General features: G+C 32.3%; 3 protein-coding genes across 8 annotated transcripts; 2 read left to right on the top strand and 1 right to left on the bottom strand.

Moving 5' to 3' along the window:
• The first annotated feature begins 117 nt into the window (after nucleotides 1-117).
• On the top strand, nucleotides 118-17524 carry LOC105193866 (flavin-containing monooxygenase FMO GS-OX-like 2). Of its 4 annotated transcripts, none has more exons than XM_039458743.1 (8): nucleotides 118-497; nucleotides 701-802; nucleotides 12688-12899; nucleotides 14825-14966; nucleotides 15059-15195; nucleotides 15286-15489; nucleotides 15654-15942; nucleotides 16576-16875. In XM_039458743.1, the coding sequence occupies exons 3-8, from the start codon at nucleotides 12688-12690 to the stop codon at nucleotides 16873-16875; spliced, it is 1284 nt and encodes a 427-aa protein (XP_039314677.1). In that variant the 5' UTR covers nucleotides 118-497; nucleotides 701-802. The 4 variants fall into 4 exon arrangements, with proteins under 4 accessions (XP_039314677.1, XP_039314676.1, XP_025991006.2 ...); XM_039458742.1 differs by lacking the exon at nucleotides 118-497 and adding an exon at nucleotides 11297-11421 and having other exon boundaries at nucleotides 530-802; nucleotides 16576-17524; XM_026135221.2 differs by lacking the exon at nucleotides 118-497 and having other exon boundaries at nucleotides 531-802.
• On the top strand, nucleotides 7524-10334 carry LOC113004141 (probable RNA-directed DNA polymerase from transposon BS). Its single transcript, XM_026136532.2, has 2 exons — nucleotides 7524-9442; nucleotides 10046-10334. The coding sequence occupies exons 1-2, from the start codon at nucleotides 7524-7526 to the stop codon at nucleotides 10332-10334; spliced, it is 2208 nt and encodes a 735-aa protein (XP_025992317.2).
• On the bottom strand, nucleotides 17078-21240 carry LOC105193865 (trypsin). Of its 3 annotated transcripts, none has more exons than XM_039458744.1 (6): nucleotides 20542-21240; nucleotides 20178-20266; nucleotides 19834-20086; nucleotides 17758-17922; nucleotides 17504-17671; nucleotides 17078-17391 (listed from the first exon to the last, which is right to left on the bottom strand). In XM_039458744.1, exons 1-5 carry the CDS (start codon nucleotides 20722-20724, stop codon nucleotides 17516-17518), a joined length of 846 nt encoding a protein of 281 aa, XP_039314678.1. In that variant the 5' UTR covers nucleotides 20725-21240; the 3' UTR covers nucleotides 17078-17391; nucleotides 17504-17515. The 3 variants fall into 3 exon arrangements, with proteins under 3 accessions (XP_039314678.1, XP_011156821.1, XP_025991007.1); XM_011158519.3 differs by lacking the exon at nucleotides 17078-17391 and having other exon boundaries at nucleotides 17395-17671; nucleotides 20542-20624; nucleotides 20682-21234; XM_026135222.2 differs by lacking the exon at nucleotides 17078-17391 and having other exon boundaries at nucleotides 17395-17671; nucleotides 20542-21237.
• Between the last annotated feature and the right edge of the window lie 435 nt (nucleotides 21241-21675).

Genomic DNA, 21675 nt, shown 5'->3' with positions numbered 1-21675 from the left:
ATGCCCAAAGTTGTGAAAAATCAGCATTAATTCATATAAGATATTTACTAGGCATCTCTCAAATTTTATTCGGTTACTTTTGGATGTCCAGATACTCGAACTCGGATTCTAACGTCCAATAGACATTCAGTGGTGGACGTTATGCTATCTGGATATTAGATTACATAATATTTACTTTTTCAAAATAAACGATTTCTTCCTTTGATATTTTGTCGTATCATTAAAAACAATAAAGAAATTCTAAATACTCAAGTTAAAGGAAGTAAATACATGTTTGATAATATACAATAAATCATGACGATAATTCTTATCGCGAGAAAGAAATTCTTATCGCAAACTCGCATAACAATCGCATGAGATTAGAATGGTCTTTTATCTACCGTTGTAATAAACATGTAGTAATTAGAAGCTTGAAATAACCGCAGTGATACTCATGCGGTTTTTTATTTTTTCCGATTTACATACAACAACATTCAATTCACATGTTATATAAAAAGGTAAGTACTATTAAACGACAGATTATAGTTCTAACTGCTTCGAAAAAGTCATAAATTTTTTATGTTAAATTTTCAAGTTTTTTCTTTTTATACATATATAAATTCACCAAAAATATTTCAATGTTCACAATCTGTTTCGCTTATAAATAAACATTAGTGTCGATGTGTTATGCATATAGTACATCAAATATATTATTTATTAGAAATGTGCATAATCGAGGTATCACCCAATAGAACCGGACAATCAAACTAAAATTATCATTATCCCAAACATCAGCATAACATCTTGGAACAGTTAATTGAAGGTAAATGTTAACTTTATGGGTGCTTTATAACAACAGAACACAATCATACATTATGTGACACAGTGTCGAACAAAACGCTGCTACGCTTTTTTTTTATTTCAACATACACTTTATCACAAAAAAAATGTCACGTTAGTAATGTTCATAGACCCAAGTAGAATACAGATACCATAAGGATATCATTATCATCACTCGATAATATCATAATTTTATCTGTACTTGTAGTGACAAATAAAGTCATACCGACATCCTTATGATGTTACAACTCTGTGTTCTATGTGGGGAATAGTACAAAACGCGACGACGACGATACAGCCGAATAAAACTTTTTAGCTGTGTACGCTAACTCGTGATGACTTGTGTTATAATTGGAAACAACAATTTCAAAAAAGGAAAACTATACAATAATATAGAAGAAATAAGCGTTAACCTCTTCGGTATTATCACAAATTTTCATTGACCGCTAAATGTGCTGCTGGCCAGGGGTTAACATTATTACTTAATGTTTATTAAATAATATGTAATTTCTTATCTCAACGTTTTTGGTTAACTTTTCTATTAAAAAAGTAAAAGAATAATTTTTATATAACCTAATACTATAACTTTATCAAAAGACAAACATTACACGAACATACGGAATATATTCAAATTTGTATAGCGAAAAGTGCTCTCAAGCTTTGTTATTTTCAACTGTCATAACATTAACCGGTAAGTCAATCAAACCAAAAAGATTAAAGATAACGTTTTTGAAGGTTAGAAAACATGTTACACGGTCAGCGCTAAGAAGGTTGCAACACTTTTTTTCGATGAGTTTCGGAACTTGTTAGTCTTGCTCATAGAATGAATAAACGTAACTTATAGCGTTTTTCATTGAGAAAACTAGTGCGCACTGAATGTGCACTTGCTGCAGGTAATTGGGCGTTTCCGTTGGCACCGTCATCGCGCGAACCGAAACGTCCAATTGCCAGCGGCGAGTGCACACTCAGTGCGCACTAGTTTTCCCAATGAAAAACGCTATTATAGTTAAGGCCATTGCACGTAAAAAGGTTTTAGGCTGTAATTATGAAGTTTGAAGGGATTTGTTAAACGTGGATACGAAATCTGATGGTATCAATTTTTAAATAATAGCATATATGATATTCTGACTTCTTTGCATCTTCTCTCAGTGATAAATTTCGTTTTGTAGCTTAACCCTTAAACACATTACTGGAAATTCTCCTAAAATTTCGTTCGCTTACTGTATGAAGACGGAACGAGAAAGAGATCCGGGCTAGGTGAAAAAAAAATTTCAAGTCTCCTCTAACGACTGCTACAATTGACCAACTTGATTGCTCAACTAAAACAAAATAGCACGGAAACAAAGCTTTTTCGAGAAGGTCTTTCAGACCCATTCAAGATGGCTAGGTTATTTGACAGCTCAAACATAAATCATCTTTCGTCAGAGTCCATATGTGATTCGTACATACATACGATCTTTCGTCAGGTTGAAAAATTACAGTTAACGCCTATGTTCAATTAATATGAAAAAAAAACTACACATAACCTAGCTATCTTTAAACTTCAAACAAAATTTATCGCTAAAAGAGAAACAAAAAAAGTTAAAATATATATTTGTTTAAAACAGATTACGTCAGATTTTGTACCCACATTTAACAATTCCCTTCAAACTTTATAACAACAGCAGCCTTACAGTAACGACTAAAACCTTTTTACGTGCAATGGTCTTTAACAGCATTTAAGATCCACAAGTAAGAACCAATCGCTCGACGATCAGACTGCATTCCAAAACTCATCGAAAAAAAGTGTTGCAACCTTTTTGACCGTATGTATTACTACGTATGTATTACTACGTATGTATTACATATTACACGGTCCGATTTATGTCGAAGTTATTACATCGGCGTTATGCTACTGGCCAATTGTAGGTATTCTTCTAAAGAATGGAAAGATTGCGAATGGTCAGTTTCATAACATCGATGTTATAACTTCGGTATAAATCAAACCGTGTGAACGTAGTCTATGTAGTAGAGTCACAATGAGTTCGTAACACTTTATTTTTCGATGGATTTTGAAATGCAGCACTGTTCTTCAACCGATTGAACATAATTGATTGGATTCACAGATAAAAATCAATCGCTCGATGAATTATGAAATCTATCAAAAAATAAAGGCTTGTTCTTTTTCCACATCCCATAGGATTGAATTTTTTGTACGGTTCTTCTTTTTCATTTTAAAATTGAAGAAAAAAAAGAAATCTAAGTGTGTTACAATTTTTCTGCATCCAATGGATGCATTGGGTACATTCCGAGGATCAGTCATATAACTTTTTCCCTAGAATAATAACGTGAAAATCAAAAAATTTTTCCATTAAATTCAATGATAAAGATAGAAAAGAATCTGAGAGCAGTCACGCCAGCCTTTCCCTTACAACGCTCGAATTCCTAGCGCACTAACGACCCACTATTTTGGCGGAAATGTGAATTAAATCACATCCATTTTGCGACACTTTTGCCGATAAGTCTTGGTCTACAATAGATGTAGTAAGCCTTAAGCCTTAAGAAATTGACCAATCATAGTTGAATATAAGGAGAATGGTCGATCATGGTTGGTCAATTTCTTGCGACTTAAGGCTTACAATAGGCTTGTTTTCTATTCCTGTCAGACCGTCGCGCCGTGCAAATTCAAACAACGACGCGTCACCTGTCCCGCCGCACGCCGTTGCCTACGAGCTAGGCGCGATGGCGCAGTGTCACCGCACATTGGCTTAGACGTTTTATTTTATGACTTAATAGTTATTGCGAATATCACAAAATGGTAGACTTTTCTGTCCTTTTCCATCTTCTCTATATTTTCAAAGCGGTAGGTTTCCTAGTTCCCGGACACCCTGTATATATATATATATATATATATATATATATATATACAGGGTGATTCAGAACGACCCATGTGTCCCTGTAAAGACGTGTTCTTGGATAAATTCTGAGACGATTTTTCCTGTACGAAAATTTTGTACGACGCTTACTTTTTGAATAATAAGAGGATAAAGTTAGCAAATCACGGGCCGTGTACACATGGTAGACAAAGGCGGCGCAACTCACCGTCCGACGCGGGCGCTTACCCGTATCGGACGGTGAGTTGCGCCGCCTTTGTCTACCATGTGTACACGGCCCGTGATTTGCTAACTTTATCCTCTTATTATTCAAAAAGTAAGTGTCGGACAAAATTTTAGTACAGGAAAAATCGTCTCAGAATTTATCCAAGAACACGTCTTTACAGGGACACATGGGTCTGAATCACCCTGTATATGACTATCTCAAGTATCTTATATACATATATATATATATATATATATATATATATATATATATATATATATATATATATATATATATATATGATACTTGGGATGGTCTTAAGTATAAGAATCAACCCATACAGCACAGAAAATTCCAGCAACATTGTAGCAACGTTGCAATGTTGCAGATTGCAATGCAATATTACGGAGACATTGCAGAAACATAAATTAACAATATGCCTGCAACATCGCATGGCATGTGCCAATGGCTGCGTTCAGCAGACTCAACAGTTTAGTGAGCGCTTGCTGTTATTGGTATATTCTTCTAAATCTAAAAGTTTGATTGGATGATCTAGAAGAATATCTCAACATGTTGAGTCTGCTGAACGCAGTCAATAATATTCCGGAAACATTGAAATATCATAATTTTTTAATAAAGTAGTGGCAATAAAAAACCAAAGCAGAATATTCGCGTATAATAATATATTAATTTAACTCATCCATATTTATTCATCTGCATTTAGCAAATTAAGGTCGAGCGTTACTAAATTTTCTGCTGAATCTCTACATTCCCTAAGAGTACAACCGTCCACATATCGACTGTAAGTCGACTCATCCAAGTCAGGCTTTCAAAGTTGACTGCAAATTGACTTTGCATAGACGTCTGCAGACATTATTTAAATGTTGACTCTAAGACGTCTAGAAAAGGGCATGCGGTCCCGTGGTGCTGTGTGTATCATAGTATTGTTAAGAAACATAAATATTTATATCAATAGATGAAATAGGTCCATATATGAAGAAACCTCGATCTACAGCCCAATGAACAAACAATATTTTTTAATTGTTTTTTTAATAAAAATTTTTTTATATTTAATTTAATTATTGTATTATATTGATATATATTTTCTAATTGCATCTTATTTAAACAAATAACAGAAAAGTTATTCCAGATGCTATTCTGCAAAATTAATAAAAAAAACTATAATTTTATACTTTTTTATATAAATAATGTGCTTTAATTATACATATTTCATTTTTTCGACAACGTATATTGACCTGATCTATCAGTTATGTACACATATCAGCATAAAGTGTTCATCGGTCATTATGAAAGATCAGTTTGCAGGACTTCACGTCGAGCTCTCGCCACGTGCACACGCAGGCCCGCCGAGCGCTAGCCGAGTGTACCGGTCTTTTGTGAGATTTTGTGAGTTTCGCAATCGCAAAGTGTAAAAAATCCAGCAGAGTGTCAACCAAAGACTCATCGGTGGCATCTCTCACCATAGAGAGATCAGAATCAGAAATCGCTAACAAATGCGATGACTGGAATATGGATCTAGTCGAGCCTGAAAGGAACAGGCTCGAAGTCATAACATCGAGAAGCGAGACCCCGAAGCTGAACGAGCAAATAGGAGTGAAAACAGAGACAGAGGACATAAGTGACAAATTAAACAAGGAATTAATGAAAAGAAAATCTGCATTAATCAAGGTAAAAAGCATCAAACGCAACAAGATATGCCCAAATCTTAATATGGCACGCAACAAAGTAAGCGGCAAAGAAAACAAGGATAGCACGAACGTGCAGACAACTGACAACGCAAATAACTCTCTGATAGTAGCGCTACATGAGAACAATGCACTCAGAATAGAAATTGAAAATCTAAAAAAAACAATAGAAAGATACCAAAGGGGCCAGGACTCAATACCCCAGGTAACAGTACAAAACAGATTTATGGCATTAGACACGGAAATACCGTCACAAATGGAAGCCGAAGAAACAGAACAACAAGACAAGGACTTCGTCACAATACTAAGAAAAAAAAACAGCCAGCACAACAATGGAAATAAGAAGAAAGAGAAAGCAGAGAATAACAATACAATCAAGGACCAGCACATCGCAAGTACATCCCAGGAGAGAAGCACCACGCAACAAAAACTGCCGAGAAAAGACAAGCCCCCCCCCATCAATATCCTATACCAGGACCCAAAGGACACAACCAGACTACTGGAAATAAACGCAAGAGGAATAGATAACTACTACATCAAACGCATAAATAACGGTAAACACATGTTACAAGTAGATAGCTTAGAGAATTTTAGAAAAACCAAAGAACTATTAATTAAATGCAATACAAAATTTTATACATATACAGATAAAATAGAGAAGCCAAAAACCATTCTTTTAAAAGGTCTAAACAGTACATTCGAAGAAAACGAAGTTCTAAGAGAATTGCGATCCCAGAACATCGACAATCTAGAATTCCAAAAAGTAGTTAGATTTTCAACGAATAAATCTAAACAAGAGAAAAAAATTTTACCTATATTTATTGTGCAAATTTCACCAAATAGCCAAGTAAATGACTTAAAAAAAATAAAATACTTATTTCATCAAGTCATTTACTGGGAGAAAATGATGCGAAGGGACGTAATACAATGCAAAAACTGTCAAAGACTAGGGCACGCAGCAACAAATTGTAATATGCCATACAGATGCGTAAAATGTAACGATAAACATGACCCGGGTAGGTGCAGCTGTCCGACAGATATACAGTTAGACAAAAAAAAATTATTCTGTGCAAACTGCAATGACTACGGCCACCCCGCCTCATATAGAGGATGCCCCAAGTTAATAGAAAATAAAAAAAGAGTATTAGAATTAAACCGAAATAAGATTAATAAAAAATATAACGGTAAATTAGAAAATCCATTCATAAACAAATCAAGTGTTCAACCGGGAATCAGTTACGCTCAAATAACTAGTCAAGAATTTCCAAATAAAGAAAATGCAATAAACAAAAATACTAAAGTACCTAATCTAACCTACGTAAATATAAATCCAAACGGCAATCCGAAGACACCCAAAGACATATTCTTAGAAATGAGAAATAACTTCAATAGACTAGAGAAAATAGTAGAGGAAAACTCCATTAGAATCAACACGATATCTACACTACTAGAAAGACTATTAAACCTAAACAATGCACAACCAAACCCTTAAAAAAATAAAAATAATTTCAATAAACGTTAACTCCATAGTTAAAAACCAAAGAAGAGCATCTCTATATAATATGATGAAAACGCAAAAGCCAGACATAATTTTAATAAACGAGACTAAACTATCTAAAAATCACGTTCTAAGATTCGAAAACTACAACGTAATTAGAAACGATAGAAAGGACAGCCATCTAGGAGGCGGAACCGCGGCAATAATAAGAAAGTCATTCAAATACGACACAATAACTCTTCCCGAAACAAACAAAGAAAGAATACTAGAACAGTCGATAATTAAACTCAACCTAAAGAATAACAGAAAAGCTATATATAATTGCGGCATACGCAAAATGTGGAAACCAAAAAGAATTTATTCCTGATCTACAAAAAACATTCCAACTACTCAAACTAAATAACGAGGAAAACTATTACATAATGGCAGGCGATTTAAACGCAAAACATACAAGCTGGAAAAATACAAATAACAATCCACGCGGATTAGCACTAAAAGCCTGGATCGATGCAAACTGTATCCCTTACAAAATAAGACTTTTAAGTACAAAATATCCCTCATATCCTAACGGCAATTCGTATCTGGATATTATCCTAGCAGACGCGAGATTAACGTTTCATAATATCGAAGATGATTGCAGCTTAGACAACATCCCATATGACAGTGACCACAACGCGGTAAAATGCACAATATCCTTGAAAAAAGAGAATGGATTTGAACTAGAACCCAACTTAATAAACTATAAATATAACTTGAAGAAAACAAACTGGGATAAATTCAATAAAGCGTTAGAAGAAGAATACTCAAATAACATCCCTAGCGATAGAAATTTAACAATACAGGAAATACATGAATTCTTAGAAGAAGCTAACGCTAAAATATTAAACACCATAGAAAAAGTAGTGCCAAAAATAAAAGAAAAAGACTCAATTAATCCCTACCTAACTGATAGAATACAAAAAATGCAAAAACAAAAAAATAAAATACTCACAAAAATTCACCATCATAAAAGAAAATGGCCATTAACCAATACAAGAATAATAACAAACTTAAAAAAAAAACTTGAAGATATTAGAACGGACATAAAAAAAGCATTTAATACTTCAATAAATAACTACTGGGAAAACAAAATCAAGAATATTCCAAGAAAAGATTCTTCAAAGATGTTCCCTCTATTAAACAGCATCTTTAGAAAAAAAGATACCTTAGAAATAGCCTCACTCAAAATTCCATCTAACTCCCCGCTCCTAAACAAAGCAGAAATAGACACCACGCATTATGAAAAAGACGAAAATGATAATATCCTCATAAACAAATTAACAGATAAGCTCAACATCTTAGGGGCACATTTTGCCGGCATTAACAACAACAAAATGGAAAACAACAGTCCCCATCTCAACAATTTAATAAACAAGGAAACAAAAAACTTTTTTGATAAAATCCAAAATGAAAGATCCAATGGCACGACAATATGTGAGTTCAACAAAGAAAATAGAGCCGATAACCCCAACAAAGTCGAAAATTATAAAAATTACTTCACAAATATGCACGATCTCACAAAAAGATTCAGAAGCTTAAACAACAAGAAATCATTCGGTCTCGACAAAATCCCTAACGTCGTCTTGAAAAAAATTCCAGCAAACTTCATCTATAACTACGTTATAATTTTCAATAATCTATTAAATCATTCTTACTTCCCAGATAATTGGAAAAAGGCGAAAGTAGTCCCAATATTAAAAAAAGGAAAAAAAAAAGAACACCCCACAAGTTATAGACCCATATGTCTAGTCCCCAACATTAGCAAAATATATGAAACAATAATAAACGATAAAATTATCGCTCTCTGTAACGAAAAAGAAATTATATCAGAAGCCCAATTCGGGTTCAGATATAAACACTCTACAATACACGCAATAAACAGATTAACATCAGACATAAACTGGGCACTAAATGGAAAAAAATGCTTAGGTGCATGTCTAATCGATCTGGAAAAAGCATTTGACACCGTATGGCTAGAAGGACTACTCTTCAAATTAATCAAAAAAGGATTTCCTGATCATATAATCAAACTAATATGGAGCATGATCTCCAGCAGATCAATAATCACAGAAAACGGAGGCACCTACTCTGATATAGTTTTTAAAATCAATAACGGATTACAACAAGGAACAGTTAATTCACCAATACTCTTTAACATTTACACAGCCGAAGTACTTAAACTATTTAATTTAAACACACCGAAAAATCCTCAAGCAATAGCATTTGCTGACGATTTAATAGTATATGTGGCGGACAGCTGGCCCTCAAAAATACAGGAGCACTTACAAAACGTAGTACATAAGTTAGAACATTACTATGAAACGTGGAAACTAAAAATTAATATCGAAAAATGCGAAACCATTCTGTTTAGGCCATCTCTAATGTATGCAAACCATAACGTAAGAAAACATTATAAAACATTTTCGATAGAGAGTTCACCAAAAAACAATGTAGTACAAAAAATCCCCCACAAAAAAATAGTTAAGTATCTGGGAATTAATATAGACGAAAGACTGCATTACAAAAACCACACAGAGATACAATTAACGAAAGCCATTCAAACATTTGCACACCTAAGAAGATTATTTCACTCTAGACACCTACACCCAAAAATAAAAATAATATGCTATCAACTGTTAATAAGACCGATAATAACCTACGGTTGCCCCGTATGGTTTAACATTAACGCAGCACTAATGGAAAAAATTCGAAAATTCGAAAGAAAATGCCTACGTGCATGCATGAACATGTATAGATCCGCAGAATCCAATTTCGTTAATCACGTAAGCAACCAAAGATTGTACAATAAAGCAAATATTCCTAGAATAGATAATTTCATAATTAAATTAATAAGAGAACACTATACACAAGCGAGTAAAATAAAACAGAATAGCTTAATATACAGTGCGTTATATCCTAATCCAATGTATTACGAAAAAACACTAGCAACCGGATTTATACCCCCCGAAGGTTTTCTATATCTAGATAACAAAGGGTACATACAGGATATCAAAAACGTACCGATAATATATCATTATCCGAGACATAACAATAACAAGAAACTAGAATACCCTAAATTTTCGAGTAGCAACGATACCAGCATAGCATGGCGTTACGATACTACAATACCGAACGAAGAAAAACTAAAAAAAAAGATAAACAAATCAAAATATTGGTGGCTCAATGAGATATGACTCAAGCAAGCATAGTTTTACTCATATTCTTAGGTATAAGTTAGTGTAGACAAATTTAGTGCAGACATACTCACACACGCAACACAGACACACACATCTCACACACTGTAACATAATACACACACGTACACAAGTAACGAGCGAAAACAAAGTATATTCTCCCATACAATTATTTATTCTAGCCCTATTATTTTATCTTATTCACCAAACCAGATAAAAAATCCAGTTTTTTGTTATCGTGGGACTTCCTCTTTTTTACTGGAATATAAAATCATAAAATAAATATGGAACAACGGTTACAACATCTACTCTGTAGAATGACACGTTTACTGAAACTTAAAATAGAAACATTGTATTGACTATAGAACTTATTCTACAAAATTGTACGAGGCGGCGAGAGTACTAGATACCGTACCGCCCAATTAAATCTAATAGGTTAAATGTTTTTTCTTAGTTTATTGTAACATTTCAAATGATGTATTATTGTATAGCAGTCCCGAAATAAACTAATTAAAAAAAAAAAAAAAAAAAAAAAAAAGATCAGTTTGCAGCGATCATGGAGGTCAAGCAACGTTCACCGGAGTCGCGACTTAGATGGGTGACCACTTAGAAATTTCCGAAAAAATATTCCCGAGATTTTTTTTGCAAAAAATGTTTTTTTAAAATGTTACGCAAATATTGTTTTGTTTATTAGAATTATGTGATGTAATAATATTTATGTGAATATTTTGGAAAAATGGGAAGTTTCAGCGCAATATTTCAAAAAGCGGACATCTTAATGTTGCTGCAATCCTCCAGCAATGTTGCAGCAATGTTTCGCAATCAAAATGCAATATTACAATGTTTCCATGAAATCATTCTGCAATGTTCCTCAAATCTCTCTGTGCTGTATGGGAACTATGAATACCGGCCTACCCTCATTGCATGATTTTAACACAGACTTGAACCATTTTTATCGGCAGTGTCGCAAAATGGATATGATTTTAATTCACATTCCGGCCAAAATAGATGTGAGTCGTTAGTACTCCAGAAATTAGAGCGTTATACGAAAAAGGCCGGCATGGCTACTCTCAGGTTCTTCTCTAAGGTAAAGATTTTCACGTTTCCGCCCTAGGAAACAAGTTTCATAATCGGTCTTTAGGGCCACTTGCACCAATGCCAATTAACTTAATCGCCGATTAACTTAAATTTTTCTATCGAAATTGACCAATCGCATTTGTTGTTAAGTAAAATTGACCAATCATGGTTGACACTTAATCTGCGATTAGTTATTCGGCGTTGGTGCAAGTGGCCCTTAGTACTACGATTGCTCACGGAGCAATTAGGTAGCATTTGAATGTGATTGGTCGAATCTAAAGGTAAGAACCAATCACATTCAACTGCTATTTATAGTTACTTAAAGCCAGCTTCACAACTTTCAGTCAATTTAATCGACTGATTTTTCTATCGGAATTAACTAATTGCATTTATCGTTAAGTAGAATTGACCTGAAATAACTAATCATGGTTGACACTTAACCGGTCAGTTAAGTTAACCGGAGAATGTGAAACTGGCCCTTAGGGTCTCTTTCACCAATCTTCGTTTAACTAATTAACTGTTTGTCCATTAGAATTAACCAGTCACATTTGTCATTTCACGTAACAGGTAATGCGATTAGTTAATTCCAATGAACTAACCGGTTAGTGAAAGAGGTCCTTAAAGTTGGTTTATAATAGACGTAACCGTAAGAAATTGGCCAATCATAGTCGATTTATAGAAGAACAATCGACTGTGATTGGCCAATTTCTTACAGTTACAGCCTGCATAAACCAGCTCTTATGGCTCTGGCAGACCAGCGCGATTTGCGACACGCGACGCGCGATTATCCAATAGGCGTTTACAATTTTTTGAAAAGACGTACGCCTATTGGATAATCGCGCGTCGCGTGTCGCAAATCGCGCTGGTCTGCCAGAGCCATTAGTCGGTATCATAAGTCGTAAGAATTGATCAATCACAATCGAATATTCTCTTCACATTCGATTGTGATTGATCAATTCTTACGGCTTCCGATTTACGATATCAACTAATAGCTTCTTGTAGAAAGCTTATAAACGGAGAATGTGAAACTGGCCGCATTCAGCAGAACAAGCCGCTTAGTATCAATCGAATATAATTGGCTCTTACTTTTAAAACCAATAAATCAAAATTTTTGTGCTTTTTGGATGTCTATTCTTTTAAAATCTCTGTGACTGTATAATTTTTAACAAAATCATGGGAGCAATTAAAAAAATTAAATTAGTATTTTTATTAATACTTTTATGTATTTTATAAATAAGACTGCCTGTGTGTATGTACATACATGTAATGGATATAGATGGAGGTTCAACAAAGAAAAATTAAGATATGCGTAATTGGTGCTGGCGCAGCTGGTTTGTGTGCAGTTAGGCACTTGGCGACAAATCTAATATTCGAAGTAACGGCTTACGAGCAGACAAACGATGTAGGAGGTACATGGGTTTACAAGGAGCAAGTTGGCCTCGATGAGAATGATTTACCGATACATTCCAGCATGTATCAAAATCTAAGGTTTGACATTTGCTTTTATTTACTTATAATTAGTTATATAATGATTATATGGATACGTTTTGTTTCACGCATGATGCGCATCATGCATCATTTATCCTTGTTTAATGTGCATTGAACAGTAAGGATGATGAGCTTAATACGCATCATATATGTATAATGATATAATGATGTATGATATAATGATGTATGATAAATATGTATGATGTATAATATATGAAAAATTGCTACGTACAGCGGTCATTGATGCCTTCCCGATGCAGTCCTTTTCCCCTATCTTTTCATATAATGCATGTAATACAATATATCCTATATCTATTATGACTTATGCCCGCTTCTTATCGTGCCCGGATTTGATGTATCGCTCTTTTTCCCGTTTTGCTTTCTGCATAATTCTGTTGATAAATAAATGACCCAAAATACAAATTTTTTGTTTCATAAGTTATTATAAGTACTGAAGGAGACGGTCTTCCTCACCGATTTTGATGAAATTAGGCTCATTCGATGCGTTTTCACATGAAACTAACGAATCTGGCAGAAAAAGTGTCGCTCGGCCACACGAACCGAGATATCAATCGTCAAAGTTAGCGATTGTACAGGTTAGAATATCAGTCATCTCGGCGTAATGCAACGAACTGAGCATGCGCTGTGATAGAAATATGCACGAAATTTGAAATGCTTATTAATAATTATATCACTGCCACATTTACTACACTTGCTTGTATTTGCTAAAACATTATGTTGGATTAAAAAAGTTATTAGTTTTTGTGCAATGTAGATTTTTTTTATTAAGGCATGAAAACAATTTATTTTATAAAATTAATTAATTTAATTAATAGACACATTCCACTTACAGATATCTTGAAACGAGGTCTACATATGTATTGCTCCCTCCACATGAGTTTGCGACTTTCCATACGAAGGGAGGTCCACCCCATTCCCACCCCCACCCACCCCCCGCGCGCGCGGGGATGGGTGGGGGTGGGAATGGGGTGGACCTCCCTTCGTATGGAAAGTCGCAAACTCATGTGGAGGGAGCAATACATATGTAGACCTCGTTTCAAGATATTTGTAAGTGGAATGTGTCTATTAATTAAATTAATTAATTTTATAAAATAAATTGTTTTCATGCCTTAATAAAAAAAATCTACATTGCACAAAAACTAATAATTTTTTTAATCCAACACAATGTCTACTTTTTATTGAACATTTGTATAATATATTTTATAATTAACAGGGAGGGAGGAATAAAATATACAATGATGTAATTATTAATAAAGAAACGTTTCAAATTTCGTGCAAATTTCTATCACAGCGCATGCTCAGGTCTTTACATTACGCCGAGATGACTGATATTCTAACCTGTACAATCGCTAACTTTAATGATTGATATCTCGATTCTCGTGGCAGAGCGACACTTTTTTTTGCCAGATTTGTTAGTTTCATGTAAAAACGCGTCGAATAAGCCTAATTTCATCAAAATCGGCGAGGAAGACCGTCTCCTTCAGTATTACCAAATTTTTTGTTTCATAAGTTATTATAAGTATTAAAATGTCTGTTAAGAGAACTCTGTTTTATTTTATAAATAAATTCCTTAAAAATTAGATAGTAATTTACTTAAAAAATATATATATTAAACATGATAGTTGCGTTCAGAAACTATTTTGTTATTTAACAACCATTATTATCTTAAATTTTCTTAAATCCAGATAATCATTTTATTCCCTCCCTCTCTCTCTCTGTCTCTCTCTCTCTCTCTCTCTCTCTCTCTCTCTCTCTCTCTCTCTCTCTCTCTCTCTCTCTCTCTCTCTCTCTCTCTCTCTCTCTCTCTCTCTCAAGTGCTATCATACATCCATAAATAAACACTATCATTTTTTAAAGAATATAAATGTAATAGTAAGTATAATGTTTTAATTGTTCTCTTCCAGGACAAATTTACCCGCAAAAATTATGAATTTCTCAGATTATATTGTAATGGAAGGGCGAGAACCGTCTTGCGTGAGCCATCAAGAAGTTCTCAAATATCTGAAAGATTACGCTCAACATTTTGATGTACATCGACATATTCATGTAATTTAGAATTTTACTGTATTTTAGAATTAAAAATATATAAGAAGATACTATTTATTTATCCGGTAATTATAAAAAATTCTGTTCTTCAGTTCAATACAAAAGTCGAGCATGTTCAATTTATATCATCTGATTCCTACGATCGAGATAAATGGTCCGTGCAAGTAAGAAAATTAAAAACAAACGAAATAGAATTATGTTATTTTGACGCAATTATGGTTTGCAACGGGTAAGGAACTTGACGTAATGCATTAAGCAAAAAAGACTATCGAAACTTTATCAAATGTGCTGGACAAATAGTTATCCAATTCTTTTCTAGGCATTATTTCGAGCCTTATATGCCGACTATAACTGGTATCGAAAGTTTTCCGGGTTTAATATTGCACAGCCACGCATATAGAAAACCAGATCAATTTTCTGGCAAAACTGTATTAATACTAGGTGCAGCGTCATCTGGTATCGACATAGGAATCGATTTATCTGATCAAGCGGTTCGCGTGTATTTAAGTCACAATCATGATAGGTAAGCGGCTTAATCCATTCATACGTATGTATTATAAACATTTACAAAAATTAACAGAGATTTGATTGAATCTTTAGATAAACATCAATACTAGAAAGAAACAAAATTAATTAAGAGATCTTCTCTATCTTTTTTACTTTAATTATTAAATTTATTCTCTACAGATTAACAAGTTCTTTACCATCGAATATGATACAAGTCGCGGGTGTTGAAAGCATACACGAAACCAGATTTTATTTGAAGGATGGAACTACTATCGATGCTATTGACGTGTTTCTTTTTTGTACTGGTTACAAGTACAGTTTTCCCTTCTTAGATAAGAACTGTGGTATACAAGTTGACAGCAATTACGTAACTCCGCTTTACAAACATTTCATCAATATTGAGCATCCTTCAATGTGTATCGTTGGTATACCCACCGCCGTCGTACCGTTTCCTATGTTTCACATGCAGGTATTTCGCGCTATCTATATAGTTCAATAATTATATTGCTACACATAATTTAATAATATTGCTATCGCAACATATATTAGTAAGTTGTCTAATAAAAAAATGCTCATTTGCCACACCCAGTGAGAAATGATAATGGAATCAATTTCGAATCGATGTCAAAATTATTAAACTGACATCGTTTCGATGTCGATTTAATAGCTTACTTCTCACTATATGGCAATATGTATAATATAAGGTAACAATAACCAAATATTTTCAAGATAACTCTCTTCCTCTTTCTCATTTTCGAAGAAAATGTTTCAGACAAAAATTTCAAACTTGAAAAAGTTCTATTTTATAGCTATATAATGTACTAATTTGTACTAAATACCAAGGATAAAAGGTTAAAAAATGAGCCATAACGAATATTGAACTTTGAACGACCGAATCTGAAATTGCGTACTTTTTATCGCTCTTGGATCTATTAAATTTCTTTTCTTGTTTGTATTTTAAATTTCAACAGTCATTAATTAATTTCTTGTTTTAAATAAATTTAATTGCGATTTAATTATATCTATAAGGAACAAAATGTTAATAATCTTATTAAATTATACACAAATTAACATTGTTTTTTTTTCAATTTTTATTTTCCAGGTGCAATTTTTCCTAGCTCTACTTCAAAATCGAATAACTTTGCCTACAAAATCTGTGATGATAGAAGATTCGACTTTAAAAACTCCAAAGAAGAGACATGCACATAAGTTAATGGATCAGCAATGGGATTACAACGATTCCTTGGCAATTGCTGGTGGATTTAATCGGTTACCATTATTTTATAAACTCGGTTACAAAGCATGGTCAATTCAAAGATCTATGAATCTTTTACATTATAAGGATTCAAAATTTATTATTTCTGAAGATGGACAAAACGTCGAATTAGTTATACCAAAATAAAATTTTACTATTAAATGCATGGTTGGATAGTAACTAATTAAAAGGTTAAATAATAAAATTAATAACTTCTAACTTAACTTTAAATAATTTAATTTTTAACTTTAACTAATCATTTTTAAAACACATAAACTTTAATTTCTCAACTTTTTTTTTCAAGTTAAAAATTTATTTATATAAAAGAAAAAAGTTATAAGAGAAAAAATACATTACAAGCAAAATACATAATATTTCTTTTATACTTAATTTACAAATAAAATATTAAATTTGTTTGATAATCCATATTGTAATTGTTTTGAATTATAGTATTGTTAATCTAACTTTAGAAACTTACAAATTTCTGATTTAATATGAATAATGCTTTATACAAAATTAACTTTTAACTTAATTTAATGTTAACGTAACTTTTGATTAAATTAATTTTATAAACCATTAATGTTTACTTAATTTAGTTAAAAAAATATATTAATATAACCTACCCAATCTTGATTAAATGAGCATTCAAGCATTCTGATAACACTGTTTTAAATGTGAATTAAACATAAATTTATTATAAACGTAGATTGGATATAATAATATCTTAGCAAGTTGTTTTGATATAAACTTTACGTTTGATGTATACAGTACGTACATAATAAATTTCTCAAGTATATATTCCGATTTTGTGTCTAATCCAGTGTCGTAGAACTATGGTATCTGTGTACACACCAGGTGAATTTTGTTCAGCACAACCATCTCCCCATGAAGTTATACCAAGGAGAATATTGTCATTACTCACTATTGGTCCTCCAGAATCACCCTAAATACCATATAAATATATATAATAAGTGTAAATAATAATAAATAATAATAAATAATTACCATTTAATTATATTTATAGCTTACTTGACAAGCGTCTATGCCTCCTTCGTGGAATCCATAACATGTCATCCGAGGTGTCAATATATATCTGTTTGTATAATATGACTGGCATGTCCATTTATTTATTCGTGGTACTACTGCGCATTGCAGATTTTTTGACAAAACTGGCTCGACAAAATCATGAAATTTCTATATAGAAAAAAAGAATTAGGTGGAAACAATTTGAAATAAGACAACCAACTCAATCTCAGAGCTATGGCGAATCAACTATTTGATTGTTTCATAAAAATTTTAGTGTTCTCTCAATGTACTTTTTAGATCGGAATCAGGAGCTTTTCAGCTCAACTGGCTGCACTAGTTTACAGTTTATCTCTCTCTTTTTTTTCACGTTGAAAGAAAGAGCCAGTCAATTAAAAAAGAACAGATCTAGACAGTGCCTTTCAGCGATAATACACTGATTTCGATCAATGAGATTACCCCTTAAGGGGAATCACTGAAAGACAATAAATAATCACTAATGATCACAGTTACAAGTTTTAAAGCGCAAAAAATGCCGAATTCCTACAACTGCACGTTCTTTTGTGCGCTTTTCAGAGCGCTGCTGTGCTACACAGGTTAATAATACTGGAGTATACATTGGAACACAGTCTAATTATTTAGTCTGTCTAATTACATCGTACCAGTACTAATGCCCATATTCATAGTCTTTCCTTAAGAAATGAGAATTTCTTGTTCCCTTCTGTCTTTGTTTTACATACGATAAAACATAGTACGCGAGACAAAGACAGATAGGAACAACGAATCTCGCAAACCTTTCTCAAGAAAAGACTATGAATACGGACGTAAATTGCTTAATTAGCTTAATATATTTCTTTATATTGAGCATATCAAATAATTTGACATAGATATATCAGATCGGTCAGAAAGTCTTTTCGTATTTTGAGTCGTCGATAATTGGCACGTCTGCATTCCAAGTAATCAACGAGAGGGCAGGAAAAATGAAAAAGGTGAAACACCCCTGAACCCTGAATAGAATTGGTTGAATAGAATTGATTTTCTTCTTTCGAAGCGTATATCGTCAAAACTATAAGAGATAGAAAAAAAATGTTCTAGTTGAAAGTTGAATAGCTTGAAGAGTACTTTATAACAGAGTGATAACAAAAAATTTTTTTACATTTTTTCCCACCACTTTGTAAAATTATTTTTTTTTTTTAATTGCTTTCGTGTCTTTCCTTGTCAGAATTATCGTTTGTGTAAAACTTTTGGACAAGATGCAATTACCGTCAAGTCATGCCAAGTATGGTTTAAAAAATTTCAAAATGTTAATTTTAACTTGAATAACGAGAAAATCGATCAAGAAGCGCTTGCGAAGCAGAGTCAAAGACCGGTATTCATACAGTCGATTCTTATTTCAAAATCATCTCAAATAACGTCTTAAGACGCTAATACGGCTTTCCGCTTGGTTGATGACATTTTAAGATGGTACTTAAGACGGTTAAGTCTTAAATATAAAAATCGACTATGAATCTCGACCTATCTCTATCATGGACGCCGCGCGCCATTAAGAGAGTGCTAGAGAGTACTTGTGAAATGGAGCGATAAGATGACGTCGTACAAAGTGACGCATGTATGCATTATATTTTTTAGTCTTAACAACATTCTGATTATACATATATAACACAATTTTAATCTCAATATATATCGCAATTTTAATAATCTTATTTTTGCAAATTATACATAAATATTTTTTGTTCAATTTACATTTTTCTTCAACTACGCTGTAATGTCCTTATCATAATGTCTTAAAAAAGTCTAAATTTTTAAAAGTTCTAATTATACAGCTTTTAATTTTTATAAATGATAAACAAGACTTTAGTAAATTTGAAAAAACAAATTATTATTTTTACATTATCACAGAAATTAGGAAAAATCGACAAAACTTTAACGTCGCCATCTTACACTCTGTTTCCCCTATATACAATATTTCATAAAAGATTAGATTTTTACTAGATTTAAATACTAATAATAAACAATCTTTACAAAATGTAACAGTTACTTAAATACAGATATTATTTTATATCAGAATATTTATCATATTACCAGATAATATCCCCAACCACAGATTATACCCCATTTCGTATGAATATATCCGTTTGATGCCAAATTAACTGCTTTCGTATGATCATTATATGTGAATGCAGGTATTACTTTGACAACAGCGATGTCAAAGTCATTGATCCTGCTGTCATAGTTTTCGTGAATGGAAAAATTGGCTATGTTATGAACAGTACAATTCTTATAAAGAACAGAAGATCCACTGCACAAGGTAATCTCTTTCAAAGGATATTCTGTTCTATAATATAAATAAATAAAAAGCAGTATAAATTATCTATGTAATAAAGACTAACAAAAATCATTATTTCTAAATTTGTTATTTTACTCACGCTTTTAAACAATGAGCTGCTGTCACAGCCCACTTTGCGTTTATTATAGCAGCACAACACACGTGTACATTATTTATTCTTAACGATAACTAAAACAATAAAAATATTTCAATATAGGTAATCGTAATCACGAAAACTCTGAATAAATTATAAATTTAAAGTAATATACTTTTTACGTACTTTAATAAATATAAAATCTATTTTTAAATAACTCTCAACTACATTTATGGATGTTTTAGAATAAAGTTTTAATCGGTCATCACTTATGTATGGTTGACCTTACGGACCTTAGATGCAGTTGAGGATTAAAAATATTAGATGTACATATTAAATTTGATACAGATGTATAAAATATTCTGCTTACCATATAAGGCACTAAATTAATATTGGTGTCTATTCCATGAATGATTCTTTGTTCTTCATTCAAAAATCCACAACATAAACGTCCTGTTAAATTTTGCAATTTTAAATAATGTTTATGAAATCTGGGATATAAATACTTACCCGTATAACAGAGAAAAATAAAAATGAAAGAATAAATGTTCATGTTAACGGTGAAAACGGCACTACTAGCTTTAGACAAAGCAGCTTTATTTATCAGCAAAAATTATCAAAGGACAAAACAATTATTTGCAATAAAGTATTTTGTTTATCGCTATACAATTATCAAAAATATTACATTATTAATACAGACATGTCGTAAATGCATACTTTTCGTCGTATCGCTTTTAATAATCGAACATACCAATAAAAATAAATACGTAGGTTGTTTGATCAGTTTCGAACCTAACAATAAAACACTGCCAGTACGAAATGAAAATAAATTGAAATGAATATATGAATGAAATTTATTTCAATATTTTCGAATTTGCGCTTCAGACTTTTTGAATTCATTTGAATTCAAAATAATATAATATGGATACGAATACATCTAAATTCAACATAATAGTTCATTTTATATTTCAATCCATTTGAGTCCCAAAACACTCCGGAACTCTAATGCGCAAATAAATTAAAATAAATTGCAATATTTAATTCATTTAAATATATTTTCGTTTGCTAAGTTTGTATTTTTGGACAAAATCGGTTATATTTTTCAATATAATCTCCTTTTAGTTTAATACACTCTTAGCCCATCTCTTTTTTAGTCTTTTGATTCCATCAAGTAAATTTCAAATCCAGCAAAATATTTGTTTAAAAACAATTCTTTCATCATTAGTTGCTTGGTTAATTAATATGCATTTTAGGTTTTAGGTTACACTTTACCGATTTTATTGCCCTTTAAATACGTTGTAGAGAAAATTGCTTTGAATAATTCCTCGTAAAAAATAAATGAGGGACGACAGTTAAATTAGACGATATAACAAATTAAAATTTCACAATAAGGTATGTCTAAAGATATTTGTCTTTTTATTATAGTAAAGACGCATAATGTTTGTCATGATAAAAAAAAAAAAAAAAAAACGCTTCAATTCACACTATTTTCATTCCACAACTT

The sequence above is a fragment of the Solenopsis invicta genome, chromosome 16, assembly GCF_016802725.1.
Source record: "Solenopsis invicta isolate M01_SB chromosome 16, UNIL_Sinv_3.0, whole genome shotgun sequence".
In the NCBI taxonomy this organism is placed as follows: domain Eukaryota; kingdom Metazoa; phylum Arthropoda; class Insecta; order Hymenoptera; family Formicidae; genus Solenopsis; species Solenopsis invicta.
Note: the sequence above shows the minus strand (reverse complement) of the source record. Positions and strands in the feature narration are given on the sequence as shown.